Source organism: Etheostoma cragini, chromosome 4 (assembly GCF_013103735.1).
Source record: "Etheostoma cragini isolate CJK2018 chromosome 4, CSU_Ecrag_1.0, whole genome shotgun sequence".
Taxonomy (NCBI): domain Eukaryota; kingdom Metazoa; phylum Chordata; class Actinopteri; order Perciformes; family Percidae; genus Etheostoma; species Etheostoma cragini.
In genome coordinates this window covers 13880080-13894761 of record NC_048410.1, presented here as the reverse complement: position 1 = coordinate 13894761, position 14682 = coordinate 13880080, and the positions used below count along the sequence as shown (strand labels likewise).

Here is a 14682-nt window from a genome sequence, read left to right as displayed (position 1 = left end):
TGTAAAGGTAGTGTTTTTCACGGGGTGGCGCTACAGCAGAAAAAACGTGTTTGGCTTATAACTTCCAAACTTTGTCATATCTCTGCCAAAATGAAAGCTTTCAACGCAAAACTTTAAAATCTTCTTTGGCATGACCCTTTGAAGCTCCACAAAAAATGTTACGTGGGCCACTAGGGGCGCTATAAGTACAAAAAGTGTATATCTCATAAACGGTTTATAAAAAGTAAACTGTTTATAAACTGTATACCCTCAAAATGTTGAGGGTATAATCTAGCGCCACTCCTGAGGCCATGCCTACAGTGGGGAACGGATTCGTCAAACTACGCGTGGCCTATAGGACCCAGGTGTAGATTCACCACTTACACTAATTAGCATAGATATACAGGTTGCTTCATGGAACTCACATACCAAAAATTACAAACATAGACCACTATGTGGCGCTATAATGACATAAAACGTGTTTTTGCCTATAACTCCCACATTCCACATCACACATTAGAAAACCTTACATCCACGTGTTCCTTAAATGGAACTGAACCATTATAGCCCTATAGCCCACATCCATTTCTGCTGAAAAAGTTTTTTTTCCGCAATATCGCGCAAAGCACAAAACCTACATCTTCTATCTCTTCTTAGCACGAAATTTGGAATGTAGCATCTACAGATGGACCTGACCAAAAGTTGTAAAAGGATTTTGCTAGGTTAAACTATGCGCATTTCACGATCAAACTATTTTTTATAGCTAGCCACAAAACACAAACTTTAGTATATCTTGGCCAAATTACTAGGTATCAGAAGAGAACTTGGTAATAATTTTCAACATCCCACTCTGAGGCTCTTTACCAAATTTGGCGAAGATCAGCCATTAGGGGGCGCTATAATGAAGGTAGACGCGTTTTGGCAACCAACTCAATGCATTTTTATGGGAAATTTGCCATTGACATATCCCTGCCGCAGTAAATTCTATCATCACAAAACTTACAAAAATTACTGTTCATAACTGCTAGCAGTGCCAGTGGTATAAAACGGTATGCTTCCAGTTTAGTTCAATTTATTCTTTGTCCCAGAAGGGCAATTTGTATGCAGCAGAAAGACATCACATAAGAATATACAACGCAAACCACACAACATTCACCAACACAACCTGTCTCTTAAACAGGCATGGCCTCAGTTGAACATGTAGTGAATGTTGTGGATGGCTGAAAAGATATATTTAAATAATGTTCTTTTGCTAACTTTAGATATTTACACAGCTAAAAGACATATTTAGCATTACGGAATTTTTTGTTGTTAGGGCATTCACTTTTGCAAGATCTTGGGAGTGTTTAGTCCTGCGCCAGAAACAGGCCTCAAATAAAGTTAATTTTCCTGTGATGCGTCCGTCTGAAAAATGCCATGTCAGTGTCAGGAGGTTCTGGAGATATGTGAAGAATGGGTCCTCTATTTACTTTAGGTGGCAAAAGAATTGCTCATAATCTGTTTCCATATGTGCACTACTCCCATTGGAATCAACACACACGGACCAGCCACTAGTCTCCAAAAGAGGGCATACTTCTTCAAGCATGTTTGTTTCTGCTGCATGATTACTGTTTTCTTATTAAACGTATATTGTATGATATAGACAGGAAAGCAAAAGATTTGGGGAAACTTGGCCTAGTCTCACATTTGCCACTCATGCACACTAGTATATTTGCGCCATCGTGTGGTGACAAATAATTCCACATTCACTTCTCCCATCGGAATCAATACACATGGACATGCCGCTAGTCTCCTAAAGAGGCATGGCAGTGGCGCAGCCCACGTGACACTTTTACAGGAAGTTGGAAGTTACTCCGAGTTGGGCGGGGCGTCCCTTTAACGTCCAAGGGGGCGCCTCGGTTTCTTTTACTGCCGACGGCTCTAAACGGTGTCCGGTCCTCTGGAGGATCTTTGGTACCGGTGGTTCAGTTTGCGGTTGACGCTCTGCTTTCGCCAAGGAGGTTTGGCTCAGGAAAAATGGCTTTCCTAATGACATTTTGTTCATTAATCGTCAAGGTGTTATGCTTGCCCCTTCATCTAATTGAAGCGGTCGGTCTGTATGAAATATACAAACGTGTCTTCCCATTTTGTTTAAACCGGATTTCAAAAAATTACAACAAGAAAATGTACGACAAGAAGAAGGAGCTGTTTCGCAGTCTCCCCGAGTTCAACAAGCCTGGCGGCCAGCTCACAATTTTGGAGATCGGCTGTGGCACCGGCACTAATTTTGAGTTTTATCCGCCTGGCTGCAGGGTGATCTGCACTGACCCGAACCCTCATTTTCAAAAATATCTGAAGAAAAATATGGTGGAGAATGACCACCTCACCTTTGAGAAATGTGTGGTGGCATCGGGGGAGGACATGGGGTCAGTTGAGAGCGAATCGGTAGACGTTGTTGTCTGCACGCTGGTGCTCTGCTCTGTCAAAAACATAACCCAAACTCTGCGAGAGGCACGTCGCATGCTGAGACCAGTAAGTTGTGTGACTCCTGAAATAACCATTTGTCCCAAAAATAATTTCCAATAAAAATGCTGATTTACAACCATGTCCTGCATTAGGCTACTATTGATGTTATTGTTCTTATAAAGTGTAACCACTTGATCAATCATTCACCAGTGGACATTAATGACTAACTCGCTAAATAAACAAGAAGGAAAGCATTATTTTTCATTGATTTGTTTGACATACTCGTGCAAAACATGCAACGCAGAGAAATGATCGGTGTGAAATGAACACATGCACCAGCCGAAGTACTAATTATTATAGTTTTACATTGTTGCCACAGAATTTTTTTGCATTATCTTTTATCAACTAGCCTACATACCTTTGGCCTGTGTGCCAACGTTGCATATCTGAAACTAGGCTACTTAGACACTTACTCCATGTCAATATTCAACTTAAGTGAGTTTTTTTTGTTTGACAAAATGATCCTGAGTTTCAATCCCTAGAAAACATAATGTAACAATAATGTACTCATGATCTAACATGAGGAAAGAATGGAAACCCATTTCTTCAAGGGAGAAAAGTAAGCATGCATCAGGTTGATGCAAAGTGTATCTAAAATAAATCTTTGCTTTGCAGGGTGGAGCATTCTTTTTCCTAGAGCATGTTGTTGCAGAGCCATCGACTTGGGCGTACTTCTTCCAGCATGTTCTGCAGCCTCCATGGTACTATTTTGGTGATGGATGTGAGGTCACTCGGGAAACATGGAAACATCTGGAGACAGCTGGATTCTCTGAACTCAAACTGAGACACATCGAAGCGCCACTTATGTTCGCAATCAAACCACACATCATGGGTTATGCTGTAAAATAGACTCTGTGTTATTAGCTTTGTCATAAGCTTGCCTTGTGTGTGTGAATATGGAAAGCAGTTAATGCCTCTTCTTGCTTTGTGATATGATTGAACACCAGTGATCACCAGTCAATTTAATACTAACTATATTTTTGTATAAAACTTTGGTCTTAGTGTTTTGTAAAGACACGTTGACATCTTGATTAAAACCATTACGTAGACAGCACACAATACTCACTCTGTGTGCAGTTTAAGTGAAAAAATTGTAATCTTCTGTTCGTCATTTCCCATCTCCAAGTCTTTGCTAAAAAATAAATAGAATAGTGCCATAGAGAATTTCTGCCGTTAGTGTTTATATGTGCTGCTGCCTGGATTTGTTTTATTGACATGATCTTTTTAGCTGTTATTGAGCTGATTGTGTTTTGTCTTAATGTTGGTGATAAACGTGTTTAATTCTGCTGCATGACTATTGTTTTCTTATTAAACGAGTATTGTATAATATAGACAGGAAAGCCAAAGATTTGGAGGAACAAGGACTTTTCTCACATTTGCCACTCATGCACACTTGTGTATTTGCGCCACCGTGTTGTGAAAGTGAACACAGACGTTGTCTCTCAGGTATTAGTGTAATCTTTTGATCTTGTAAAGTACCTGTCTTAAGATGCTCCCAGCAAGGCGTTGCTTATCTCAGAAAAAAATGTCTTGTCTCATGAAATTATGCAGACTGCTCTGTTTTTTGTTGACTTTACCCTTACACGTCATGAAGTTCACAGGCCTGTACGGTGTGTACAAACGCGTGTTTCCCTTGCTGGCCTACAATATAACATTTTCATATAACGACAAAATGCACGAAACGAAGAGGGACCTTTTCCGAAACTTGGGTACATTTGCAAACACCGACGGTTCTCTTCGCCTGCTGGAGATAGGCTGTGGCAGCGGGGCAAACTTCAAGTTTTACCCCCACGGCTGCACAGTGATCTGCACCGACCCCAACCCACACTTCGAGAAGTACCTGCAGATGAGCATGGACGCAAACAAGCATTTGACTTATGACACGTTTATAGTTACCTGTGGGGAGGACATGGAGGAGGTAAAGGATGAGTCATTGGATGTTGTTGTCTGCACCTTGGTTCTCTGTTCTGTCAGCGACGTGCAGCGGGTGTTGCAGGAGGTCCGACGCATCCTCAAAACAGTGAGTCTCCGTATGCTGCCTTCAAATGCTGTTGGAGATATTTGCATATGTTTATTAACTCTCCTATTTTTTTTACATTAAACACATTCCAACGACAGGCTGCCCAATGTTCGTTTTTACTGTAATACATTTGAATGATCATCACAGTCAGAATGGTCAATTCACATCTATTGTTCATGTCTGAATCCCCATAAATCTGCTTGTCTTTCTGCTTCACAGTCCCGACAACAGCCAGGAAGCAAATCACAGGCACGACAGTTGCAAAGATATATAATCTGATTTGAATTTGAGAAACTCTTTCTGTTGGCTTTCCTTCAGGGTGGCGCCTTCTACTTTTTGGAGCATGTTGTCTCAGATCCCTCCACCTGGACACACTTCTTTCAGCATGTGTTTGAGCCTCTGTGGTACTATCTTGGAGATGGATGCATGGTTACCAGAGCAACATGGAAAGATCTAGAGGCAGCTGGCTTTTCTGAACTTCACTTAAGACATATTCAGGCTCCTGAGGTTACTCTAATGATAAGACCACATATCATGGGATATTCCATTAAATGAATGCAGGGGGGAATGGGCAGACTTTGGTGTGCCTCTTTTGAGCTTCAGAAACATGTATAATATTTTCACTGTAAATTGAGAATATTTTTTTTTGCTGTTAACACACCTCATGTACTAACATTTTCATTGGTCCAATAATTACATTGGTCCAAGTTGAGTCTGCAGGTTTCAAATGACCAAACACAATCAATCTGCACATTTTCCATTTCACTTAAAACAACTTTCCACACTGCATTTATTGAATGAAAATATATTTATTTACTTACAGAATAGGCAACATTCCATACACTGTTTGTTCTTCTTCCCCACCCCTCCCAAGATGTACATAATAAATATTACCTGGACACTGTGCTTTTTTCCCTGATTGTCTAAGTAACTGTTAAGAAACAACCAAACAGACCACACTCAATAAAACAAGGAATGACAATTGTAACATCTCCTTATAGGGACATGAGGGGAATTGCTGGTTCACAATATAAACAGGAATTATGTCTGTGTGGTTATTTGTACAGTCACAATTCTGCTAATGCTGTTAGAATAAATAAAATTCCAACAGCAACATCTTTAAAAAGATAAGAAAAAGGGAAAGGGATACATTGACAAACTGAGACTCAAAGTTAAAGCTCACAATTTCAAACCTCCCAGTATTAAAAATGTACACAACTATAAATGTTATAGCATTAGCAAATTAAAAAAAAAAAAAAAAAAACAGCAGGTGGTAAAATGGCCAATTCATTTTTGTTAGTCCAGTATACCATACTGCCATTACAAGTCACTTTTATATCAAACAGAGTAAAAAAACTGGAGAATCTCAGCCTGAAATGAAGTGTTCCCAGAAACCCTGTTTATGTCCAAATGGCTGAGCTGTGCTGCTCCCACATTATGTCCCAATCCCCAACTTCTAGTCAAACAGGTTATCCTGTTTTAACACAATAAAGGTCCTTTAATGTTTTGAGTTCTTCAATCAGGGTCTTGTTTTGGTTTTCCAGAACCGCTACACGGTTTTCGAGGCATTTAACATATTCCTTTTTCTTCCGTCGACATTCCCGGGCTGCCTCTCTACAAGAGGGACAAAAATGTGTTAGTCCAACTAAAAGATTATGCAATGAACGCACACAGTGCATCACAATGTACAGCGCTGTCACTACTTTAACATAAAATTACATATATCAAAGCTACAGCCGTAAGAGGGAAGTAAGTGCAAGCAAGAAATGTACTACAAGATAATATTAATTAGTAAACGTTTTGCTGTTTTTAGGCTTTAAGTAACTCCAGTAATGGCACTACTGCATCCTCACAAAGCCTTTTCTGTCCCCATGCCCAGTTTGTTTCTACTGTTACATCCATTACTACAGTAATGAGAGCATCAATTAGTCGAGACACTTTTAGCGTATCCGTCTATGTTGATTTTATTATTTTATTTGCCGTGGATAGTTTCAATGTAGACAAATACTGTTTGACCATCTTTGTCCAGAATGTCTGGGAGATTTGACATTTTTCTGACGTCTACTTTTCTGTAAAAACCCAGAAATACACTGTAGACTTACCTGTTTTTTGCAAGCCTTATTTCCCGCTTCATTGTTGGGTCATCACTCTTGCCCTGAGATATTCCCATAGGAGAGGTCATAACTACAGTTTGAGGCATGGAGCTGGATGTGGGCGCAGTGCGGATTTGGTATGTTTGCACCTCTCCACCTGCACCTGTCAAAAGATGAAGGAGGGGTGACGACAGCTCTGCCACACAGCAAGCACCACTTGAGAGATCTCACTTGTTAAGTTTAGACAGTAATGTGTCATTTGTTTTTAGCCGTGTAAAGTATGAAGTCCAATTCAAAGGCTTATAAAAAGGCACAAAGACTAGACATAATGTATGATACTGCACGATTTTACAACTGCAATGTATGTGCTATTGTCTGTCTGAATGTATTCTATTTGAATATCCCATGTTTTGCTCACCTTGTACAACAACTTGGTTGCTAGGCACCAGTATCTGCTGACCGTCAGATGTCTGTGCATACTGGAGGATGGTGGTGTTCTGCTGGGCTCCGCCAGAGTTGGCCATGGTGACAGCCTGTAGCCCCTGAATGGCTTCGGACCCTGAAGTTGCCAGCTGGATTGTGCCATTAGCTGCTATGGTAACTAGATAATCACACAGATGGCATCAGAATTGTAAAGATCCCAATTGAGCTGGCTAGGCTGACATTCTAGATACTGCAGAGTATGCCTGCACGATTCGGGGGAAACTATGAATCACGATTTATTAGCTTAGAATTGATATCATGATTCTCTGCCATGATTCTTATCTCACAAAGTGTAATGTTTATTGCACACATAAACCATGACAAAACAAAACAACGCACCAAAAAGATTTGTTTTGGCACCTATAGGCCAATGCACATCACCACAAGTCCGTAAACATAGAGGCTTCCATGAAGAGAAGGGAGAGCATTGCGATTTTATAACGATTAATCGTGCAGGCCTACTGCAGAGCACTCTTTTTTTTTAAACCAGTAAAAAAACTTGACCCATTATCTTACAAGAACAGCTCTGTCTGGTAAGCATACTAACATGAAAGCATACAGTGATATTAAATAATTGTAATTATCCTAAATTTTCTTTTGCAGAGATACATTTTGTTATTATTATTATTGAAGGGAGAAGTTCTTACTGTACTGGCCAGTGCTGGTCTGGTAGATTTGGGTGCTGGGTACTGTAACTCCAGTCACTCCTGTGGATACCAGGCTGTTATCCTTTCCCTCAATGTGTGTCACTTCCTCAGATGATAGTTCATTTAGGATTTTTCTACAAGTTGAGATAAGAAGGGTCACATTTTCATCTCACAGGACTGTTTGGGTATTGGGCTTTGCTCGTGTTGTTTTTTTACCTGTATGAAGGCCGTCTCGCCAGTATTTCCCTGGTCTTATGGGATGCAGCTCCGCTGTCTGATGAGTCTTGTGAATCGTCACTATCTGAATCCAGGGCCTAGAAAGAGGGAGGTGGACAATGAGTAATAGTATAAAAGGGCATATTGACAGTTTGTAAAATTAACTAAAGAAAAAATAATTTAACATAGGCTGTCATTTAGAAACAATGATTACAGTGTCGAGAAAACCCGATTCTCACCTGTGCATTCTGCATCTGAGGGGACTGAATGACTGATGACTGTGCAGACTGGATCACTCCTTGAACCTGAAACTGACCCCCTGGCAGCTGTAAAACTGCCACAGAGCCACCACCCAGTGACATCTACAAAAACAATTTTATATTCACAAACAACATATTTATCATAGCAAAGGCCCAAAAAGTTCTGATGCTCATTAAGACATGCGTATCAAAAGAATTGCTAACAGGGTCATAACTAACATATTAAACCAAATTGCACAAAACACGTTTTAGCATCAAGCCATGGAGACGGTTTTGGTTTTATGTGCTTAAAATTGAGATTTCTCCCACTGACCTCTGCCACCCTCATGATAAAATGAAGGTGGATGGAATTTCGCTCATGTTCCTAAGAGTCGCCCTTGGTAGTGTGGATTAGACCTCACCGTGAATTGTTTTCCACAAGATCTATGTTCTACTTAAGCAATAGTCTGTATGAAAACTGTCAGTTATCTTGAGTAACCAACCCACTGTTTTTGCAAAGAAAAAAGTTAAGATTTTTTTGTGTGGGCTGAAATCTTTGATATGAATATCTCATAAAACCAAAACTATCTGCATGACTAGATATCATCAAGGTATCTATGGGAAATGTGTAATTTGGGCGAACTGATCATTCAAAATCAACTTTATAATTTTATATCTAGCCTAAAAGAACATATTGGGCCAAGTATGTGGTTATTTACCCTCATTCACAGTTTAGGGTAATTTCGTTCCCCCCCCTATTTTCCCATACATTGGTGTCTAACTGATTAATTTGAACAAAAATCTTTGAAACTGGTCCCGTTTTGAGTGAAAACGCTGTAACCGGCAGCCGCAAACCAAGATGTAATATAATCATATAGGACAAATGTTCATCCTCAATTCCGTACACTAAAAGTGCGTTTTTTGCCACTGGCAAACTCAGATTATTATTCTAAAGGTGGATTTATAGTTGGCTCCATAGCCTATGTAAGAAAGTGACCTACACCATTGTGAGGATTTATGCTACCTGTATTACAAAAGACAGACTGTGCAAATAAGTAGTTTTGTCAGACTTCATTTACAATAGATAGTAAAAATTAGCACTATGATAACTTCAAATTGTGTCAATTACTTTATACAATGCCATTTTAAGATATGGTTTCAATTCCAATTCAAAATGAATGGATCCATTTTACACATTGATCTATACCAATCTTAAAACATTTTAGTGTGCTTTCAGCAAGCCATTCATTAACAAAGCAAACTAGCTAATGGTATTAGCCGTGCGAAAGTTAAGGTGGCAATATAAAATGTCAGTAATATGAGCTTTTAATGGTATTTTGAAAGGGATCTATTATTTACCTGTTGGGCTATCTGTGAGAACTGAGAGGGTGTGATGGTGGCAGTCTGTAACTCAGTGCCATTGCTGCCCTGCTGTACTTCTTCCATAGTAACTGGGAACAAATAAATCAATATTACTGTTTTACAATGACGCTAATGTAACAACAATTGTCTGTGGCGGGGTGTCAGTCTGTATGCTGTACTCCGCTGTTCCCTATTTGTAAAATAACTCTTGCCGAAAAATGTGCTCAAAGCGATATTAAACCACAGTTTCATACTTGGCTAACCGTTTCTTAAGTTTAAACAGGGGAGGTTAAGCGAACTAAAAAAACACTTCCTCTTAGGCGACAAGCGTGTTAGCCAATGCAACTATCGTTAACATGGAGTTAGGGAACATAGCTAGGCCCAACAGTCAACTCTGTTAACTTGTTACCTTAATGATTTAAATGCAAATGTTTTAGGTTTAAGTGGGCGACTTAATACTAAGCAAACTTCTAACGTTAGCTAAAGCCGAACTCTATCTAAAGTTATCCTGTCTGTAATTACTGCTAGAATGTTCGACCTCACCAACGTTACCGTTGCTAGTTAATGGTAGCTAACGTTCAGTTAAACGGACGTTAAGCAGTTTAAACGGTTAAAAACAACAGTTTTAGAGCTACACGCGGGGCAAGTTTTGTTACTCTGGTTCCCAGGATGGATGAGCTTTTGTCCCAATGAGCAAATATGTGTAACTCTGTCACTGGCACGCAAGTTATCGCGTCAATAGACGTCAGCGATACGGGGAGCCATTAAGCTAACTACACCTTCCCTTTTCGTAGAACGGCGAGGAGTTGACGAAGCAACAGCCGCCATTACTGTCACAGCGGAGCAGACAGCCAGACGAGCACAAAACTACCGCTCAGCCAGCCAAAATTTACCTTTTCAAGGGCCGCGTAACTGTTCTTGTTCACAGCGTGGACTTCGTGCAATTCGTGTGTATACTTTGACACAAGAAATACCTTGAAAAGTTACTTCGCAGCAATGGCTAACAGCTAAAAATACAAAGATGTCAGCTAAAAAAAAATAGCAGACCACTTTTTTTTCCCAAAGGAAATGGGCGGTGCCGTTCGGCAAAGACGCATTACGTAATAGTTTCTTTAGGCCTTGTGATTGGTGAAAACAGTTTGAGCAACTGGCACAAGCAAAAGAACAAAAGTCCAATAACACTCTGATGGGGGCCATTCTGCAAAAGCAAATACTTGTACTTTAATACTATAAGTAGACCTACATTTACTGACAACACTTCTATGTAATTAAAAGTATGCATCCTTTTACCTGCAGTATTTTCACATTGAGATAGTGCTTCCACTGAGTCTTGGTTCAGGGATTGTGCCCCTCTTGTGTCTTGAGATTCATGTTTCCCACCTTGCAGGTAGCTGTTGGTTTTCTATTAATTTCTGCATAGTATGAAAATTCATTTGCTGAGACTTTAAAAACATTTGGAACTCTGAAATTGGGCTTCCTCCCTTTACTTCAAAATGAAGTTATTTCACAGACTGTTGGCCTTTTCAGCAAGCCATTCGTAGAGGTTTAATGACCAAAAATATCCTTTATGTCCATTATGATAAATTCTCAAACATGGATGCAATAATAGAGTCTATTCTTTAAGTTTGATTTAAATCCCTGTTACATCATTACAAAACTCATGAATATACCAGGACATATGAAATGATTAGATGCCTTTGTTTATTCTGTATAACCTTACATAAAGTATAAAACACCGTACAACAAACCAAAATAGAAAATAAGTGAGAGAAATGGGAAGGGGTGTACCACCTTGATTTCTTAACTATGTGAGTTAAAACACCTCCCTAACATTAAAGATTCATCAGTGGATCATGCTCTCACAGAGCAGTTCAGAATTAACAAAATAATTAAAATACAACATACCAAGAGTGCATACACAAAATATTGATAGAACAACTTAAGAGAGATTAATACAGTCACTACTGGATAAATCAGTCCTCTGCTCTTAGTTATTATAAAATGTTTAAGCATTATGTTTATTTCACTAGACTGTGCAAGCATTGCAATTAAATTGCACTGTCATTGGGATTGCATAGTGTGTAAGAACTCTGATAGAGAAAAAGAGCAGAAACCAAAGGAAGCCCTTGTAGACTTCCCAGTGAAGCAGGTAAATGGTTGATGGACACTGGTTGTCAGTAACCCCTCTTTTTAAACATTAAATCTGCCTTAATCACAAGATTTGTTTTGACAAAGAAGTCTACATTTTATGGGTATTACTCACAGATTGCACCAAGGGACCATCTGGTCCATCCCTGTGTTATGAGTTTTGTTCCCTGAATATACAATTTCATACACATCTCCTCCACTTCTGCCTCAAGCGGACGTTTTCTCGTGCTTGGCTGAGTCATGCAAACATTCTAATGCAAAATGAAGTATGCAATGTTAAAGCTAAGATGAAGTGCTATTAGTGTTTTCTCTTGGTGGACTTATACTGGGCAAAAGCAAATGTCAAGCATTATCTTTCTAAAATTACTAACATGTTTAATGTACATGAAATAGGCGTAGACACTTACCTACCTAATAGTAGACACCTACCGTAAGTACCACCAGTGCAAAGTGCTGTAATTTAATGGATCATGTTCCTGTTTACCTTAATGATTTAACATCTTTCTAATATTGTTTGGCTTGGTTGAATGTTATAATGACACAATTGTAAAAGTCCAAAAATAATAATGAAAAACTATTTACATGTTGACATCAAGTGTTCATCACTGAAGTACAGTAAAATCCAGTACAAAGAGCCTATAAATAATGGCAAGGAGCACAAGGAAAGCACAAGATTACAGGAAACCAAATAGACATTGCAAAAAACATCTTGATGCAAATATATATATTTTTCTTTTTACCCTTTTTTATACAATTACTTTACTTGCCGTTTAAGGATGTTTCAGATGTGGCTCAGCTTTGCAACTGCATTTACAAGTGCTTTTAAATCCAGTGACTGAACACATAAATTAATCCAGATACAAGATGACTTGCCTCCATTGACTACAGATTTAAAGTACCAACAACAATCCTGTTGGAATACAAAGTAACTCTCTACAAAATTGCACAAAGACAAAACACAGTTTGAATGAACTTTGAGTGTGAAGATGAAAAGGAAAGGGCCAAACGCTCAAACACTCAAACACTTGCTCTATTATGCAATACAAAACTAGAGGGGTATGGCTGTTTAGCAATGCAAAGTACAATGGCAAAGGATATTGGATGAACAGTTGTGGGCCTAATTAAAAAAAAAAAAAATTGTTTTTACCAAATAACCTGGTAGCCTGAAAACAGCCAGTTTTTTCTTCTTCTTCTTCCTTTTTTCAATGGCCAACAAGAAAGTTCCCTGGCTTTAACAGTGACAGCCCTCCCATTAAACTCTCAAAACTCCTCAAGCAATAATCATCAGAATAATATATGCTCCTGAAACATTAATTATAATGCCTTATTGTTATAATAAAATAGACAATTTTTGAGAAAGTGCAATGTTATATTTATCCTGAATAACAATGCTTTAATGTTAATTATCTTAACGCTCCATTTTACAACTAATATTCCATTTCAAAAGTACTGTCAAAACTGTTAAATCTTATTTACAATCCTCTCTCTGCTACAATTATCATCCCTCAGCTGGGTTAACGTTCCATAAACCATCAACTGAGAGTGACTAGTCAAGCATTTGTACATTTATACAATTTAAAATATCTATACAGTAACGTACAGTATCTAAAATACAACAGGCCTTTATAGGTACAGTACAGAATATGGCCTCTTTCCTCTTTTTTTATCCCTTTGGATAACTGTCAGGATTTCCATTACTTGTCAAACCCCAAAGGACATTAAAACAGCTATTTGTGACAGATTCATTAAAAAATTAAGATAGGAATGTATGGCTGAAGTTTTTAATAAGGCAGGGAATATATTAGGGCAGGAAAGTTGTGAGAAATTATTTGGCTTCATTATTATGGATCAAAATAAACTTTCTAAAAACTAATGCACACAGACCAAGACTGACTACGTGTTTAATGGTTTGCTTTCATCTGCCCTCTTTTATTCACCCATGTCAGTGAGAAATGACGAGGGCTCAGTGCATGCGTTTGTGTGCGTTTGTTTCAAAGCTGCATGTAAAAAATATTTCAAGTTGTTGATCTAAGTTTAGTAGCTCTTGGAATCTGTGTAGACACAGAAGGGAAATTGCTTTAAGAGGTTTGTGGTAGGTACAGAATAAGACAGTGGATTTTCACAAAGACATTAACATATAATTAAATTCAAAAGTGGTCCTGTTGTATTTTTTTTTTTCGCCCTTTACCTAAAAAAAAATGCAATAGTGGGCTTTTTTTCCCTTTACCATGTGTTGCTTCTGTCCCATTTGCAAAATTCTATTAATGAAACACAGTAGAGAACTCCAAACATGGCAGGTCCAATCACAGACATGCAGTGGCCAAGATACTGTATGCTGGTGTCACACAGGGCTGGGTGGCAGTGGTAGCAATGTAGTTCATGCTCTCCTTTTCACCCTCGGCCAAAGCCGTGAAGTCCTACGATGATGGTGCAGACTTATCCCGGATGTGAATTATGGCTGAATAAGACCAGACCACCACAACCCCCTTTACATATTGTAAGCCACATAGATGGGATCCAGCTGGTCAGCGAGGAAAGAGTCACGAAGGTGCATGCGCTGCTTTTCTCCCCTGGAGTTGATGGGTATAACCCCAGGGTCCACAATAACCACCACACCCACGATGAGATGGTGCTCCTCCAGGACCACGTTGGTTATCAGAGGCACCAGGTCCAGCGCATCCTGCTCTGAACCACACAGCTCTGACACTACCACCAGCAGGTTGGTCCACGTAAACACAGCACTGTGAGGAGCGAGAATCCAAAAGCAATTGTTTAAAGGAATAGTTGGGCCTTTTACAAAATATGCTTAGCTTTCTTCAGAGTGTAATTAAATGTACAGGTATGTATCACAATATGCTTTCTTTTGACATAGGAGCGGATTGCATTTTAGAAGTGGATATTGCCAGTTTTATGAAACAAAAAGAAATTACAAAATTACACATTATAGCTCAAATCTAATATTTTTCAGGTCCGACTACGTGAGCACCGCC

The 14682-nt window shown here is 39.1% G+C and overlaps 4 protein-coding genes across 9 annotated transcripts in view; 2 read left to right on the top strand and 2 right to left on the bottom strand.

Annotated features, from left to right (window-relative positions):
* The first annotated feature begins 1860 nt into the window (after window positions 1-1860).
* LOC117944129 (methyltransferase-like protein 7A) lies at window positions 1861-3470 on the top strand. The gene is made up of 2 exons (XM_034870699.1): window positions 1861-2490; window positions 3100-3470. The coding sequence occupies exons 1-2, from the start codon at window positions 1996-1998 to the stop codon at window positions 3331-3333; spliced, it is 729 nt and encodes a 242-aa protein (XP_034726590.1). The 5' UTR covers window positions 1861-1995; the 3' UTR covers window positions 3334-3470.
* A 183-nt stretch (window positions 3471-3653) lies between these two features.
* Window positions 3654-5468, top strand: LOC117944128 (methyltransferase-like protein 7A). The gene is made up of 2 exons (XM_034870698.1): window positions 3654-4504; window positions 4823-5468. The coding sequence occupies exons 1-2, from the start codon at window positions 3974-3976 to the stop codon at window positions 5057-5059; spliced, it is 768 nt and encodes a 255-aa protein (XP_034726589.1). The 5' UTR covers window positions 3654-3973; the 3' UTR covers window positions 5060-5468.
* Window positions 5299-10676, bottom strand: atf1 (activating transcription factor 1). Of its 2 annotated transcripts, XM_034870696.1 has the most exons (8): window positions 10438-10676; window positions 9542-9633; window positions 8183-8305; window positions 7944-8041; window positions 7728-7861; window positions 7016-7198; window positions 6607-6760; window positions 5299-6118 (listed from the first exon to the last, which is right to left on the bottom strand). In XM_034870696.1, exons 2-8 carry the CDS (start codon window positions 9626-9628, stop codon window positions 5974-5976), a joined length of 924 nt encoding a protein of 307 aa, XP_034726587.1. In that variant the 5' UTR covers window positions 9629-9633; window positions 10438-10676; the 3' UTR covers window positions 5299-5973. The 2 variants fall into 2 exon arrangements, with proteins under 2 accessions (XP_034726587.1, XP_034726588.1); XM_034870697.1 differs by lacking the exon at window positions 9542-9633 and having other exon boundaries at window positions 10438-10631.
* A 550-nt stretch (window positions 10677-11226) lies between these two features.
* The window catches only part of dip2bb (disco-interacting protein 2 homolog Bb), a 46438-nt gene continuing 42982 nt past the window's right edge, over window positions 11227-14682 (bottom strand). For 4 of the 5 annotated variants that reach the window (XM_034870580.1, XM_034870582.1, XM_034870581.1 and 1 more), the window contains one exon: window positions 14181-14433. In XM_034870580.1, the coding sequence (XP_034726471.1) occupies window positions 14181-14433 (253 nt within the window). Of the gene's footprint in view, window positions 14434-14682 lie in introns of all 5 variants that reach the window. The other variant, XM_034870579.1, reaches the window with a different exon arrangement.

Coding starts and splice junctions, on each gene's coding strand:
- LOC117944129 (XM_034870699.1), top strand. CDS start 1,996: ATGGCTTTCCTAATGACATTTTGTTCATTAATCGTCAAGGTGTTATGC. Junction 2,491..3,099: donor CACGTCGCATGCTGAGACCA/GTAAGTTGTGTG, acceptor TTTGCTTTGCAG/GGTGGAGCATTCTTTTTCCT.
- atf1 (XM_034870696.1), bottom strand. CDS start 9,628: ATGGAAGAAGTACAGCAGGGCAGCAATGGCACTGAGTTACAGACTGCC. Junction 8,306..9,541: donor TCTCACAGATAGCCCAACAG/GTAAATAATAGA, acceptor TTGTTTTTGTAG/ATGTCACTGGGTGGTGGCTC. Junction 6,761..7,015: donor CAACCAAGTTGTTGTACAAG/GTGAGCAAAACA, acceptor ATCTTTTGACAG/GTGCAGGTGGAGAGGTGCAA.
- LOC117944128 (XM_034870698.1), top strand. CDS start 3,974: ATGCTCCCAGCAAGGCGTTGCTTATCTCAGAAAAAAATGTCTTGTCTC. Junction 4,505..4,822: donor TCCGACGCATCCTCAAAACA/GTGAGTCTCCGT, acceptor GCTTTCCTTCAG/GGTGGCGCCTTCTACTTTTT.